The 17,402-nt window shown below is 35.3% G+C and overlaps 2 protein-coding genes across 2 annotated transcripts in view; one reads left to right on the forward strand and one right to left on the reverse strand.

Annotated features, from left to right (window-relative positions):
• The window catches only part of LOC113231799 (aminopeptidase N), a 54,764-nt gene continuing 37,362 nt past the window's right edge, over positions 1-17,402 (forward strand). Inside the window, exon 1 of the mRNA XM_026466330.1 lies at positions 1-134. The gene's annotated coding sequence lies outside the window, so the exon portion shown is untranslated. The remainder of the gene's footprint in view (positions 135-17,402) is intronic.
• On the reverse strand, positions 15,319-17,135 carry LOC113231802 (NADH dehydrogenase [ubiquinone] 1 alpha subcomplex subunit 7-like). The gene is made up of 2 exons (XM_026466336.1): positions 16,780-17,135; positions 15,319-16,146 (listed from the first exon to the last, which is right to left on the reverse strand). The coding sequence occupies exons 1-2, from the start codon at positions 17,083-17,085 to the stop codon at positions 15,976-15,978; spliced, it is 477 nt and encodes a 158-aa protein (XP_026322121.1). The 5' UTR covers positions 17,086-17,135; the 3' UTR covers positions 15,319-15,975.

The raw sequence follows: 17,402 nt of genomic DNA on the forward strand, positions 1-17,402 counted from the left end.
GCGTCCCAACCGCTGACTGGGAAAGACGTAAGCTTAGTGTCGCCGAGCCAGTGAGTGTGGAGTCTCTGAGCCATCAAAGAGCTGCAGCCTCCGAGCGGCAATTAGAGAGAACAATGGGCAGCGCGTCGTACTAGGTAACTGCTTTTTTTTCATAGTTTCACTAGCTGTCGGCGTGACTACCAGCATGTCGCGTAGTGTAAACAATGTGCGTTTCCCGGCGGGAAAACAGGCTTATATACACGGAGTCTGGTGAGTGACATAAGGAACTCATCTAGAACTTAAATTGTTCCGTACCTATTTAAAACTGACGAGCTTAAGTAACTCTGAATACAAGCTGCTATACTATACAGCTAATACTTTTACATAATGTTCTATTTACATATTTTTTGATGTCATTTCTCTGAAACTTTTTATTTTCTTTGCGTTGCGTAATTAAGTTTATCTTTAGGAAATTAATTTAAAGGGCATAAGACGTCATTGAAAGTACTGAAAAAGTTTTCAAGTTATGGTTAATAGCATAACGTAAATTGTTTAAAATGAATGTGATTGTTTGGTAAATATGCGCAATTTCGATTTTTTTTCTTTACACGGTTAAATATGGTCGTTGTAAAGTTGTAATAACTTGTTTTTACTATAACCGATGTTTAAAAAAAATACTTAATACAAATAGGTGCTGTTATACGTTTCATCGATTCGTCGTACTCTAGGCAGCCTCGACCCGATCTGCCTAGAACGATGTTAACTCGAAGCTAGTTTCCAACTAGGCCCCGACTGCATTATAATGCAATTGCTTCAATGGACACCTGACTGCGCTGGTTTATTTGATAACCTCAATAGACTTCGGAATAATGGTTGTTATCGAATTTAACTAGAGCTAGGTATGTTATATCGTCCTTAAGTCAGATCAGAATGTGAGAAGTTTTCATCAACGCCAATATTCTTTAAAAATACTTGTATCTACTTTTATTTGAAAGTAATTTAAACAAGCAAATACTAAAAATGAAAAAAAAAGACCATGGGTTTATTAAAGACAATTTCTAAGAAAACAAAATCAAACAACTGTTTTTTTTACGGCATACATATCAGCATAGAGACAAACTGCCCATCTGATAAAATAGGAAGAAGTTGCCACCCCTATGGTCATTGTTTTCCACAATCGTCAACAGGTGATGTAATATTTATTTAGTGGATTAGAATATTAATTTGTCTAGTAATGTTATCGGTATAGAGACAAACGGCCCATCTGATAAAATAGAAAAAAGTTGCCACCGCCTACGGACACTGTTTTCCGCAATCGTCAAAAGTTAACGTGATATTTATTTAGTGGATTAGATATTGATTGTATCTTTAACATTACAAATACTAATAACAAATAATAATAATTTTCCAGACAATCACAGCAATTACCTGGTCTCAAACTAGAGAATTCCTTGTATATGAATTTAGCATTTAAATAAGTTATTTTCCTAAATTGGTCCTACTGGCGATCGAACCCGGTCTCTACATTCAGTGCCCACAGTGCAAACCGTTGCGCTACCGATGACGTCAATAAACTCTTATACGTAGATAAATATGTCTGTAATATTTTTTCTAACTTTTACACTGTCGATACAATGTGCAGGGAAAACTAACGACACCGCTTTCTTTTAAACAACAATAGTGAAGTTATAGTTTACAAAACATGGCGCTTATTGCAGACTACTTTATAGAGGTTCAATTTACATTATAGTTTAAAATCAACTTAACTTTAAAAACTGATAGTTTTTTATTTTTCACAATATTTTATAGTTATTATGTAAATTGAACACGTCTAATGTGAGAGGTAATAAATCATAATCGTTTAGAGTCATATTTAAGCCAAAGGCTCATTCAATACGAACAATACCGAGACAGACACTGAATTTTACAAGACTAAAAATGTTACTTAAGAGTGCCCCAAGGCAATATTCTGGGACCATTAGTATTCTTAATACCAACGACTGTTCAATGTCAATTGCACATCTTATGGTGTTATTTGCAGACAGCTGTACAGTAATATGTATTAGTCAATAATCAATTTGACATCTGTATATTGAGAATTGGCTAAAACTGGTACTGATAAAATTAAAATCATGAGGTTCAAATCAAAACAACTAAAATTGAACTCAATGATTTTCTCGGTAAATAAATCGATGAAACGAATGTTCGTAAAGTTTTTGGGCTTACGTGTACGTACATAGGAAATTCGCTGGTAATCGTCAGAACGAACAGATGGTTTAACACTAAGTAAACAGTTTTTTGTAGTAGAAAGAGTTCGTCCAGTAAAGTACTGCATCCTTACCTATTTCTGCCACCAAGCAGTAATATGAGCGACTTTTTTTTTTACTGCGTTTCGGTTTTAAAGGGTAAATGTGCTGGTGAAATTACAAGTGCATGGTATTTGTCAACTCATGTCTCAGGGTAGCGGGCGCAGTGGCAGAGCTCCTCTGATCTTTGTGATTTAAAGCTCCGACTGTTAGGGACAGGCGTGTCGCTTACTATCAGGCCCACGTCTTGTTCATCCCGTCACTTGATATCATAAAATAAAATAAACGATTGTACTCTCTATTTAGGCTGAACCTGCTTGAAATAGAAGTGATTCTACAAGCTTACTTATAGGCATTACCGTATGCCTATACGGTAATGCGTGTAATACGTGAATAATATTTTTGGAAAATGCATCAGGAATTGGTTACGTACTCCGTACTCAAAACAGGGTATTAGGCTGAAAGGGTTGTAACCCTAACAACCGTGATCAGAATCACGGCAGTAAAACAGGAAACTTCCGGTACACAAATTTATTTAACGTGAAGTAAAAAGTAAAGTAAAGAAAAAAACCCTTATCGGGTTGTGTAATATTGAATAACAGATGGACTGTTATTCGCTTATTATGGTCGATACATTATTTACATTGAGTGTATTATGATTAAACTTGAAAAGAATAAAAAATTAGACAATTTGATTTAGTAGTATCCGCTACCGCGGACAAGCAGGGAGTGGCCGTGAAAAGAAATAAGATCAGAATGCGAAGGAAAATGGAACAATTCAAAATTTTAAATTTAAATATGAATAGAAGAAGAAAAACGATACGATACGAATGGACAGAGGCGATATGGAGGCGATACAAAAAGGTGGGATGACGGTGTAAGGAGGTCACACCGTCACAAGGCTATGTGTAATTTGAGGCGAATGGTCTGCTGCAAACCATACCCTAAGGAACTTAATTTGTTCACGTACCCGGACTAAATATTTATGAACGTTAGATTTACATCAAATGGAATCCAAAACGTATAAAATCGTTACGCACGTAATTGTGATAAGCTATGTACCGAATCACGTAAGACTACTTTATACAACAAAACTGCGTATGTAATGGCGACCAAAATGTATAACAATTCTGGAAATTAGGTTACCTGTTATTAATAATGTAATGTAATGAATGAAATAATTATAACTTTATTAAAAGAAACGGACTTTAAATGTTTCTGGAATCTTCTATCTATTTACCAAGTAATAATAAAGTCAACTAATGGAAAGTGAATGAAATACAATAAACCGTATTCAACCCCTACTTTATCACCCTTAGAGGTGGACCATTTTCTTTGAATTTGAATAGGATCACTACTGAAGTACCCCCTTTCCAATAAAAAAGAATCATCGAAATCGGTTCACAAATATCGGAGTAATGGCGTAACATATACACACACAAAATACACTCGAATTTAGAACCTCCTCCTTTTTTTGAAGTCAACTAAAAAAGATTTTTAAGAGCATACCATCTTTCGCCATATAAAAAGTGAAACTTTTTTACACAACTTAACCACTTCATATATTTGAATAATATTTTTAAAACATGACATTGATGTGATGGAGTATTGGCTAGGTTCATACGTTTTAATTTTTTCGATACTCATTATAGATTTGTAGAAACGAGAACGCCATTTCACCGAATTTTGTGTCGTAATTTCTCTCGTACCATAAAACCATTTATGTGTTATCGAAATCTACAAACCTAGATTGAGGTACACTGAATTAAATGAGGCCAAACTCGTAGAATTCTGTAAAGCTTAAATAAGGTAAAAACGTTCTTCCCCTGAATAATAGTTTTTATTACAAATTAGAGGCATTGAAAGTCCTTTTGTCTGGATTAGTAACATTGACACTAGAAGTGGAACGCCATCAATATAGATAAGGTTTTGAGGAAATATTGAGAATGGAAAAATTTTATTCTATTTATTGTGATTTGCTTTCACATCGGTCTCCCTGTGTCAAAGATGTTTGCGTACTAATATATTTGAACTGAACGGACCGACTGGAAGACCCCAGGGGTTGAACCTTGCTCAACGTAACAGCACAGCCATAAAAAGGAAGAACTAATCTGGTTTTTAATGACATCATAAAAGAAAAAAAAGAAAGAAAACAGAAGAAAAACAAAACACAAGACATTCAGACGTAACACATAATTAAATAATTACGAAACAAAAATACCGACAAAAAAATTAAATTAAAAAAACTATTCCCATAAACAAGGACACTAGGGTATGAAGTATTTTGTGTGGTGCTAGCCGCGATAACAAAGAACCTCGTCGTTGCGACCAATACCTTCCATTCACATGCCTAATTCTAGTTTAGTAATTGTATTAAGATTAGGGGTAAATTATTTCGTTTAATTTACCCCTAATCCTAAATCTAAAATTGAACTTCGACACGTTACGCCTACAATACGTTACATTGACATGATTTTACTAAGACATTCCGCTACTCCGACAATATGTTACATCGACATTACTATATACATATAGATTTTACTCAAACACTATCTTTTATATTATGTTAATTCCGTGTACATATAATTATTACTTTTTTATTGAAAAACAACCGACTTTGAAACCGACATCCCCTAGGTTGCCACCCTTATAGGTGGAATATTTTCTTTAAATTAAAATGGGATCAATACTGAGGTACCCTCTTTCCAACAAAAAAAAAAGAATCATCAAAATCGGTTCACAAATCGCGTAACATACACACAAAAAATACAGTCGAATTGAGAACCTCCATCTTTTTAGAAGTTAATTAAAATTAGGTAATAAATAATAAGAAAATGATTTAAAAAAGTTATTTTCCATATTATATAGTAAATATAGATATAAATAATCTCAAAACCATTTGGAAATGGATTTTTATGTTTTTAGCTCTTAAAACTATGAGGCGATTTATTTTAACAAAACGCGGGGAATTCTTTGATTTTTAATTAACCTTTTGACATTTAATTTAAATTATAATCTAATTTTGAAACCTAAGTGTCAATGTCAACTTACAGTTGACTCGTGTCAACTTGGAGTTGATCCGATAGTCGATTTTATATTAAGCCTAAAGCCACATGATTTTTTTTTAATATAACCAAGTGATGGGATGAACAAGTGCGCCTGTCCATAACAGTTGCAGAGCTTTATGTCGCAAAATCTGAGGGGAACTGCCACTGCGCCCGTCACATGTTTACAAGTCTGAGACATCCCATGTACCTACAGAAATATCTATGATGCAATTAAATAAATAGGTAAGATAGTACTTCCCTGGACAAACTCTTCCACTTAGATTGCGAACGTGTCGGCTAATTTGTCGATGAATATTATGTACACAAAGTTGTTTTTGACATAGACAATAACGTTGTCGCATACGTACATTTCTGCGGACTTCCAAATTGTTGAAAAATATATGATTTGTAACTTTTAGAGGCTTTATAATATAACAAGTATTTCAGGCTTCATATTTCACTAGTTTTCGTAATAAACACAAATTGAATAGGAGCTCACTCCGTTTAATTAATTTTGTAGTCCAATAGAACAAAAGTGTCCTCGTATAAATTTTGAAAAATAACTAATTCGCTTATCTTTGTTTAGATAATATAAATTGAAGCAAACTAATTTTTTGTTTTGGAAATGTAAAGTCACTTGTAATTTAATGAAATAGTCATGCATCATGTATTTCTTGTCTCCGGAGCTCCGTCCCTCATACGGTTGGAATGCGTGCTTGCAATTTGTATGTCTTATGTCATGGCTCAACTCACACTGGTGCAGAGTCGAAGCGTCGCGACGCGTATGTTTTTCGCCTATAGCATATTCATCTCTATTTTCCCATAATTAAGGTACAAATTTGTGTTATGCAAATATCGACTGCAACCAAGCGTCGACGGAGTCAAGCGTTGCATGCAGTCGAGCGGCTTCGAGCATTATTTGAGAGCAGTAAGGGCGCGTTCCCACTATGTCGTCACGTTTTATTATCGTTGGACGACTGTCGAGTCTAGCCTGTTCCCATATCACGACTATCTGTCGTGGACGATTTTTTATCGTTGAACGACTGTCGTAACTAGCTGTTCCCACTAGATCGTGACGACAATTTATCGTTTCACGACAGCCTCCTTGTTGTTTGCACGACAGAATCGTTTGATGCACTGCAGTCGTTTGTATGTTCTTTTGGAAGCCGGTAGGGTGTATTCGCTCGAAATGGATGAAGACGAAATTTTAATAATGTATTACTTTTTAAAAATGCGGAAGAGGAAGCAAAGAAATAAAAGAAAGTTTTGGGTATACCCAATGCTACTAAAATTAATTCCATTAGGGTTATGTCAAACGGTATACGAAGTTGCTTTCTTTTCGGTATTGTCAAAACCTGCTACGACCAGAGATGGGCAGTGGGTTAAATCCCAATCAACCCGCCCGTGTTTTCACCAATATTTTACCCGAAGCGCCGACTTTTAACCCATTTCTGCCCAAAATCGTGGGCAGAAACGGAGTGTACAGAATTTGGTATTAATTCCAACACTGACAATATAATATACAATAACTTGTAACAAATTTCTATATTTTTATTACACGAAGAAGAGGTATCAATGAAAATCGATTCAAGTGCATACGATCTTTCGTATCAATTTATTGATGAACTTTTTAAGCGAATCTATTCAATAGAAAGGTAAACCGAACTGTCTGATAATAAAGCAACAAATATTTTGTAATAATATGTATAATTAAATTTGAACAAAACTTAATTCACAACAAATATTTAGACGTAAATAGTTTTTGCCATCGATTTCGGCTTTTAACCCGATTTAAACATGGCGTTATCAAAACGTCGGGTTAAAACCCGGGAGCTTGCCCATCTCTAGCGACGACTCAACGCTACTGCAAAGCGAGCAGAGCGCCCGGGGTACAAGATTGGAGGGCAGGGAGCAGAATATGTGCGGACAGCGATAAATAAAAAGTGACGACAATAGGAGTTGCGACAATCTCTTATCGTCCGAAGACTGTCGTGCTAGCTGTGACGACAGTTTGTCGTTGTAACGATAAAAAATCGTGAAAGACAGTAAATCGTGTAGTGCTATATGTGAACAACTTCATATAAATATACAAGCCACGACACTGTAAACTGCACGACAATCTGTCGTCACGGCATAGTGGGAACGCGCCCTGAGGCGTCAGACGCCGACCACACCGTTTCGTGCACACTAATGCGAGCGTCAACGCGCGTCGACGTGCGTCGCCAGGCGATGTAGTTGAAAAACAGGACGTGACGCGATGCTTCGACTCTGCGCCAGTGTGAGTAGAGCCTTAGGTGACAGCAAATGTTTTTCTAATCACTCGCGCTCAAACAACTGCGCTCTCATGTCGGCGCTTTACAATACTTTTTATTCTTTGATAAAATTGTATATATTTTATTTGTATTTTATGTTTTTATTTATTTATTATTTATTTAATAGTTTATTGTACACGAAAGATACAACAAGTCACAAAGAATACAATGGGACGGAATTCGGAAAGGCAAGTAGGGTTAGACGTTTTGGGTAAATGTATATATAACATGGGCGAGTTTCCATTAAGAAGGGAAAGAACTAGCTTCTAAAGAGAAGTTAAAAACATGAGTAAGTATAGGGACAAGTTCAGGGAGTAAGAGGCTAATCATACGGGAACTGAGATCATCATTGCCAACAGCAGTAGAAGAAATAGAGAGAATATGGGTTTTGACCTCACATTCGGTAACAGTCCAGAAGGAGAAAGAGGTACATGCCATGTAAAGTACAGTCAGGCAAAATGCGAAGGGTAGCGATTTTACGATGCTTATCCAAAGTAACAGGGGGTAGGGAAAAATGTCTAATAAGCGCGTTAAGATCAGGAAGGGACGAATCACCAGAAGCAGTGGAATGACCAATCCCAATGGACTGGAATGATGGATGGATGAATGGAAATTTCAGATCTGAGTGGAATCGCATTTCTCAACGTTATCGTAAATGTGATTTTATAATATTTAGTTTTGATTAGTAATTACAGCAAATATTTGAATAATGTATATAATATATATTTGCGTGCCGACTATGATATGTACAATAATCCGGATTTATTTAAAATATAACCTAATGTACCTTATTTTGACAAATAAATAAATTTCTTGGCGATAGTAGTTTTTGTTTTATAATTTACTACGAATTAATTTACTTTACTGACTCTACATTACGTCATTGGTATGTACAGGCATTTCACGGTTATGAGATACGCAAACAAAGTACTTGCAAGTATTGTACATTGGATATTTTGCTTCATGGAGACATTATTTTATTTTTAAAGAAAAGTATTACTGCTTTCTAGGTTATTAGAAGGGATTAATTTATTATTAAAATTAATTCCTTACGAGTAACATTTAATTAATCCTCATTATTGATCCTTTGGCATTTGCATCATAAAAATACAGGATTTTTTTAGTATTTTGTCAACAAGTTGTGCGCCTGATGGCAAGCGACGCGCCTATCCATAACAGTTGCAATGCCACTCAGAGCTTTAAATCACAAAGATTTTAAGGGCACCGCCATTGCGCCCGTCATCTTGAGACATAAGTTGACAAGTCCCATGTATCTGTAATTTCACCAGCACCTTTCAAAACCAGAAAAAGTAATGCTGACATTACTGCTTGGCATCAGGAAAAAGTAATTACTACTACATTGGACGAACTCTTTTACAAGGAGCTCTACTGCTACCATATATATCTAGTAGCATGTTAGTAATAATATGATGTTTACCAATAACCTTGTATACCGTGGCATAGTCTTTTGAAGATGAAAATGTGAAATGAAATTACACAGGAATGTAACATAAATTTTTCCAGTACCTACCTAACTACTTATGTATTCTTTAAAACATGACACGGTTTTTTCCACAAGCCGACTTTGGTTTGATGGTGGCCATGAAATCCGCTTGGGATTAAATGTAGTTTATTTGAAATACGTCCGTTATTCTATTTATTTCACCATTCGCCTCTGACTGCGAATTTTTGGGTTTTATTTTTACCGAGAGTGACGCAAATGTGATCTTGTTCATATCACTCGGTAGAAGTTATCAAATTTCTCTAGGCGCTATTGGTTTATTTTAAGACTGTTTCATTTTACCGAGTACGCGATTCTAAACATTTCATTCGGTGGTGTGGGAAAAACAGCAAAACATCTAATTACAAAACAAACAAAATCACATTTCATCGGTAATTAAACCATTACAGTAAAGCTCAACTTAAACTGGTCAATTTGAAGTGAAACAATTGACGACACCCGTCAATTGTTTCGAATTCGGGCTGGCCAATCGGAGTGCAGTTGTCACCGTATTAATATGGCAGAATAGTTTTCAAACAAATTAAATGACATTTCGAATCTATTTCTGGTTATATGCATAACCCCATCATAACCCCGTTCTTTTCGAATTATTCTTCTTCTTTGTATTTCTTATTTTTAATTTTATTATAATATATAACGATGTTATTGTCATGATCGCAATTTTACAAAAAATATGCGGATATTCTTCTACGGAACGAGCTAGCAGACCTTACAAACTTTTCTATGTGCTTCACAGATATATTTTTTGGTTTTTAACGACTTTTTTGCCGTGGCACCATCTTTGGGAAATCTTTGAAATCATAGGTGTAATTATTCCATTTCAATATATTACATTTTAATATGAAAATAACAAACTTGTTAGCTTAATATTCGATTAAGCTTTTCACAAGTACCATATTTTGCGGAATAAAGTGACAGTAAAAATATAAGATGGTAACGTTTATTTAAATAAATAAAAATTAGACAAACAGTAGTAATTATATTAACATCTTTTAATATTACCTTGGTGCAGCTTTACTCAACCTTTATTGGAGGAAATCGAATTTAAAACTGCATTTTTTTATAAATTTTATGACGACGCTGAAACGGCTAAAAATTTAAAAATTAAGACAGTTTGTCATTGATTAAATCAAAGTTTACTAAATAATAATACTTTTTTCACTGAATTTCAGCTATCGCCTGGAGAATATAATATTATAGAGAAGAAAGTACAATATTTTCTTCAAATTTAAACGGGACCACTACTGATCATGGGGAGTGGTAAAGAAACTTGGAGGCCTATACCCAGCAGTGGGTGAAGTCAAGCTGTACATGATGATGATGATGACTACTGAGATACTCCCTTTCCAATAAAAAAAAATCATTGAAATCGGTTCACAAAATGTAGGAATAATAGCATACCATACACAAAAAGACCAAAATATAATCGAATTCAGAATTTGTTGTTTTAAGTGGGTTAAAAAGTAAAATAACCGGCCAGAGTTTTTAAATACACTGCATTCGTTTGGGGATTTCATTAGTGTTCCGTTAAATGTGCCGGTGTGTGCAGTTTATACTTAAAATTATTACTTAGTAACTGTCAGTAACGTTACGATTTAATTCTCCCCTGTATAGTTGATCTTTTTATTACTTTCATTGAGTAACGTTTGGGTTCAAACCCTTTGTGTTTCTTTCACGTGGGGTGTCTCCCTCAGAATCCCGATACAATAGACTACACAGAATAGATCGAGGGGATATTCTAGCGCCCCTCACCGCCTTGGTAAGCACCAGATTTATTGGCCTTCTCGTTTATCTGTAGACAAACGTGCTATAGTGGATGATTCTTTAACTATGCCTTCATGTATAATTTTTTTTATCTATATTCGAGTAGAATTTGATAAATGTGTGACAGATTTGATTACCGTTCTGCTACACATTATTTTCTTTTTAAAAATAAAACACGTATTTAGTCTTGGCTACTATCAAGATGTGGTCAACGATAGCTCGAGATTGAACGGAAAATTTTATTTATCAAACAAAATAAAATGTAAAACCTCTTATTTTTCGTCAGGGGGTTTGTATGTCATGCACCGGTTTTTTAAACTCTATTTTTTTGCATCAAATTTTATTACTAATAAATCATATTTGATAAGCTATCTATGATTTTTTATCTATTCATTCATGTAACTTAATAATATAATACATATTGACAACGATAAACAACAATACTTTTTAATTCAGGTTGATTTTTTTATTGGCGTGTCTCTGATAGTAGATGTCTGTGATGAATTAAACTAATGGATAATTTACGTATTTCATTTAGTACGGGTAGAAGCTCAGGCGGCGGTGAGAAACTACCCTCGTTTACTTCATGAAAGTCGTAAATGCAGGATTGCACACTACACTAGCGACGTCACTTTTTAAAGTCTCATCCACACGTGTCTTGTTAATAATTAAATTACGACATCAGAAACACGTGTGGATGAGACTTTAAAAAGTGACGTCGCTAGTGTAGTGTGCAGTCCTGCGTTTATGACTTTCATGAAGTAAATGTAACAAAAAGACGTGCACTTTGTCGTAAAAAGTAAGTAAACTACATACTACACATTCCCTGGTTTGAGAGTCGACACTGGGTAATTGCTGAACTTACACAACTTGAATCGTGACCTTTACCTTCTAGGTTGACAGTGATAGTGACGATGATATGTCATCTTCGTCCACGTCGTCACTTTCCATCGGGTAATATAGTGAAGTGCCTATCGACTGTGTGCTACGAAAAAGAAAGGATTTTTTTTTTATGATACCAAGTGACAGGATGAACAAGTCGTGCACCTGGTGGTAAGCGACAAGCCTGTCCATAGCAGTTGCACTGCTATTCAGAGCTTCAAATTGCAAAGATCTGAGCATTGCAACAGCACCTGTCACCCTGAGACACAAGTTGGCAAGTGTCATGTTCCTATAATTTTACCAGCACCATTATTCTTCAAAAACGGAACGCAGTAATGTTAATAATACAAATTGGCGGCAGAAACAGGTGGTAGTACTTCCCTGGATGGACTCTTTCATAAGGAGCTCGATTGGCACTAAATAAATAAAATTGTCTGTCAATTATACAAAGAAAAAACTATTCGTAATCAATTGAAACAGTACTAATGGAACCAAATGGGTTATAATATATGTTTTTTTTATGCAATTTTCTGATAAATTTATTTATTTTTTATATTACTCTTTTGTAGCACGCAGTGGATCGGGGAATAGGATGAAATACAAATTATCGTCACCTTTGGGTTGTTATTAAGAGGGAGCATACCAAAAAAGTTTTGACGTTGGCTCCGCCCAAATTTGTGAAACAAATATATGCCTGAAGTTCGCGTGACATGCGACAGGAGATGTTGAATTTTGCGCATTAAAAGTACCAAATTCGTTTTAGCGGAATAACTCTAAAACTAAAGGGATTAAAAAAAAATCCGTAGTGACAGTTGTCGATCATGCATAAATATAATTAATTATCAAATTTTTGTCCTAATAAATAAAACATTTGAAAATTAGAGGTCATTTCGTGATTTTTATCTATTGAGGAAACTTTATTGTTTTATGTTTCTGATTAATGTCTCTGCTTGAATATATCGTGTAGTTACTTATACAATATTTTATTTTTAACTTTAAAGTGGATATACCCCTCTAAAATCAAATCGAAGAGTAAGAATTTTTCCTCTGCTCCCTCTTAAAGCAACAGAAGAATACGACTTTTTTTATATAATATCATACGATGGGACGAACAAGATTATTTTTGCAGATGACACAATTTTCATTGTTAGAAAACAAAATTATTATACATAAATATGAAATGACGTATTTCTATATACTTAATAAATTATATGTAGAAATACAGGTTTGTAAAAAAGGTTTTTTCGACCTTGAACAGTTGTCAAGTCTTGGGACATAGGTAATAAGGTGTTTTGATGTATCATTACGTAGCTGCTTATTAAGTCGATTGTCTAGGAAACTTGTAATCTGAGAACAGAATATCGCATTAAGAAAACAGAATTAGTACTCTCTTGGTCTAGTTAAAAAACTTTACGCTTACGTACAGATATGTAGTATAAACTTTTTATGCAAAAAATCTGGAGCACATGCGCATTTTGTCTAATCCAGAAAGTTAGGTAAACCCTTCTTGTTTCTTTGCTATAATTCTATTTTTATGCTTTTAAAGGCTTTAACATTCATTAATTATTAATTCTTGGATACACCAATTGTCAAAGGCAACATCAAGATTCCAATCTGACAATATTTTCTTTTTTGAACCCGCTCACATTCACGATTTAAATGTCTTCATAAACAAAATCGATTGTTATAAAAAATCGAATCGGAAACGCGTTAGGGACATTATTAATTGATTGAATTCGAGCTTGCAAAAGTTAAGTAAATTGGTGGACGCAGTTTGAGACCGAAATTGACACTGGCCCAAGCCTAGTGGCCGCCATAAGGAAATAGAAATAGAGTATAAGACAAATTTTATTATGTTGTGTACACTGTTTTTGGATTGTAGTCTAGTCTATTAAGTTACCAAATTGTATCTGTTACCGTGTTGTGTTGATTACATTCTGTTTATGCACTTTTAAAATAAAATAAAGTAATAATAACAAAGGGTATAAAATATTGCGTCTAAGTACAAAGGTGGAGGACGGCAAGGTATTTGCGATTCAATGCGCCCGCGCTGCCGTACCGCCACAATTGGACCACAATTGATCTCCGTCCACTAGATTATTTAATTTTCGCGCTCGATGCATAGAATGTGGATTTTATAACACATTGTTATTGCGCCATTTTATAGCTATTTATTAGTTTTAACTTTTAACTACAGAATTAAAACAAACAATTTTATATTCATCCTCATAAACTCATTTATATATCTCACTGCTGGGCACGGGTCTCCTCTCAGGCGAGGGTTTAGACCATAGTCCACCACGCTGGCCTGAGGGCTATGATTTTTCTTCGACGTGCAGGTTTTAGGAAAGGCGGTAGGTCAAACCATTACGCTATCACGGCTTATATTTTCTATCTAATTTACAGTAATTATTTAATTCTATTGGTAGGGTTCACCGCCGTCGCAGAGAAATCCAGGGAAAGATCCACCATTCACTTACAGTAGCACTACTGTATGTGCGTGTTTGTGTAGGGCTCAACTCACACGGCGCAGAGTCGAAGCGCCGCGGCGCGTAATATTTTTCGCCTACAGCATATTCATCTCTATTTTCCCATCAATTAGGGAACAAATTTGTATTATGCAAATATGGAGTCGCGCGTCGACGCTTCGTTGCGGTCGAGAGGCTTCGGTTACATTTATTAGGTACAGATGATAGCACTTGTTGTAGCAATGTAGCAATAGAGCTCCTTGTGAAAGAGTTCATTCAGGGAAGTACTGCCATCTTACCTATTTCTGCCGCCAAGCAGTAATGTGAGTATTACTGCGTTCCGGTTTTGAAGCGTGCTGGCGAAATTACAGGCACATGGAACTTTTCGAGTCGTGTCTCAGCTTGATGGGCGCAGAGGCAGTGCACCTCACATCTTTGGGATTTAAAGCTCTGAGTGGCACTGCAACTGGCGTGTCGTTTACCATCAGGCGCAAGACTTATTCGTCCCATCACCTAGCATCATAAAAAAAAAACATTAAGCTGCATATTTACGAATCTTGTTCCGCTGCAACGGTAGGCGATATTCGAACAATAGCGTATAACGTGATGTGTGTGACTGTATATTAAATACTAAGTAGTTTTAACACAACTAATTATAATAAAACTCAAAACATAATATGTAGACTACTACATGTATGTAGACTGCAAAAATTGGACAATAAAAAAAGATTAATACGAAAAACTTTACTTAAAACCTTTTACGACAAATGTAAGTCAGTATTAACACATTTCTTGTAGTGCAAAACGTAAATAAATAATGGTTTACACACGAACGTTGCTTTGCGAGTTTGAGGACTGTTTTAATAATTCAGTTCCTGTACCGAATAGCCCACATGGGCCCGTGTCAAAGACAGAATTTGAAATCAAGTAAGAAACACAAGTAAAAGATTTGGAATTCCAAAATTGCAACTTGATACGACTGTTGGAAGAACGTGTAAATTAAACAAATATGCTAAAAAGATGAATTTATTTCATAACAGGAATTTAGATAATTTCACCTAGCTGTACTGTAATTACAGTCGTTTATATTTTTTATTCAATGTTTTTTAAAAGTTACGTTCAACAATTAACTTTTTTTTAACGTACATACTCATTGCCCCGCACTAGGGCAACCCTGCATCGTGGGTACTATGGACATACACAAAGACAACCAAAATTTACACTCAAACACGTGTGAGACGAGAGAATAAATAAATATTTCTCCACACAAATATTTCACCCGGCCCGGGAATCGAACACGAGACCTCTGCGTGACAGACCAGCATGGTAACTGTTCGGCCACAAGGCAGTTATTAAGCATTTATGAGCTAAGAATTACTTGAATATCTTCACAGCCTATTCAAGATAACAAAAGTTCTTAAAACTCTGCAACAATCATGGTGGTCGCTGTAACAATGGCCTCTTATAGCCACGTGGCATCTAAGTTTTCGAGCTACCGGGAAGTATTTGACAATGTGGGCTCTTCGAAAGTTTCCTGTATTGTACGCAGGCGTTATGGGGTTGGATCTCGTGGAAACTTCTGTGTCAATATCATTGTCATTTCTTACGGAATTTGGAACCAAATACAGAATAATATTCTGAATATGTATCTTAAGTATTTTCAATTGCAAACCTGGTGTTGCTTAAGCGCTACTGTTAACACCCAGGTGGACATGGAGCGCATGTATTTTCCGGGGCAGGGCAAGGTTGCGGTTGGAATGGCTCGTTTGCACAAGGGTATTTTGGTTTACCATAGCGATACTCATAGTAACAGTGGCCGTCCCACCACCACGGAGGGCCTGGTGTCGGGGGGCACACGAAACATACCTGTGTACAAAGGTTATTAACCGTTTTAAACAATGACTCTACAATCAAAGTATTTAGCCTTGCTGTGACGAGTGACAAGAATTTTAATAGATAAGTTAATAGTCTAAATACTCCTTCACGATCTAAGCGCACAACCAAGTTTGCTCTCACGTCCGCATCTGTGTAGTTTCACAGTAACTTTTATCTCTTTGAATGCTAATGATATTTTTTTTTTTTTTTATATGATTATTTTTACCATAAAGCAGTTGTTACTTTTTTGATAATATTAATTCATATTCATTGTAGCAATGGTTATTATTTAAATTAGGGTTTATTGTAACTTAAAGTTTGTTTTTATTTCATTCGATCAACTTGATTATTCTATTATTTTATCGTGCCTATATTTGAATGTCGTGGCGACCTTTAAATAAGGCAGAATTTTGTATGTCTCTGTTCCACTGTTTCTACTATTTGTTATATTAAATTTTCGTATTGTTGGTTGTCCAAAAAAGAAATAAATAAAGCAGTAAGCAGAAACACCTAAATGTTGTGTAAGTACAATCTTCGGTACAGCGTATAAAATACCATGCAAAAGTGAGTTTGTACACTTGGTTGTGCAGTTGAGGTTGGGTTATTGGTAGATTAAAAAATTACCTGATTAGGATTTAATCCTCCTGGTTCGCTACCGCGCGTTTTTGGATCTTGTGCAATAGCTGGACCTTCGGCCACTGGTGCAACGATGGGTGGCCATACAGAATCGTAGGCAGACCGCTTGTGATAATAATTATTTGCCAACTTGAGTTCTGGGCTGCGAGGTATATCAGGTGGTGGGATTGTTCGCGAAGATATGAACGGCATAAATCGATTGTGTAGAGTATATTTCCTTCCTAAAAGGAAGTTTCTAATGTATTGTAACACCGCGTCTACATCTCTAAAATTGAGTTTATGAGGTTTTGTCATTTTTTAAGGAAACCGGCTCTAAAATTGAAAAAATCGTATTATTATCAATGGGCTCTTTGAAATGTAGCTTTACTTTTATTTCAAACACTTGACAATGTCAATGTTCATTTGAATTATAATGTCATGAAAAATTGTGATGAAAAAGTGTCTCTTGTTGAAATAAGGTTTTATAGTTTCCGTACTAAATACACACATCAAAAGTGTCTAGGGATCAAGTACGTTTAAGAGTATTGCTGCAATTAAGGTTAATTATATTAACTTTTTTGTGTAGCTATTGATACTTTTTAGTGAGTTTTAACATTTAAATAAGGAATATT

Source organism: Hyposmocoma kahamanoa, unplaced genomic scaffold, assembly GCF_003589595.1.
Source record: "Hyposmocoma kahamanoa isolate Upper Pololo Valley unplaced genomic scaffold, ASM358959v1 66, whole genome shotgun sequence".
In the NCBI taxonomy this organism is placed as follows: Eukaryota; Metazoa; Arthropoda; class Insecta; order Lepidoptera; family Cosmopterigidae; genus Hyposmocoma; species Hyposmocoma kahamanoa.

What these genes read in the sequence shown, in the direction of transcription:
- LOC113231802 (XM_026466336.1), bottom strand. Translation starts at nt 17,085, where the DNA reads ATGACAAAACCTCATAAACTCAATTTTAGAGATGTAGACGCGGTGTTA. An exon ending in GAGGATTAAATCCTAATCAG is followed by an intron (nt 16,147 to 16,779) that starts GTAATTTTTTAA and finishes CTTTGTACACAG; the next exon opens with GTATGTTTCGTGTGCCCCCC.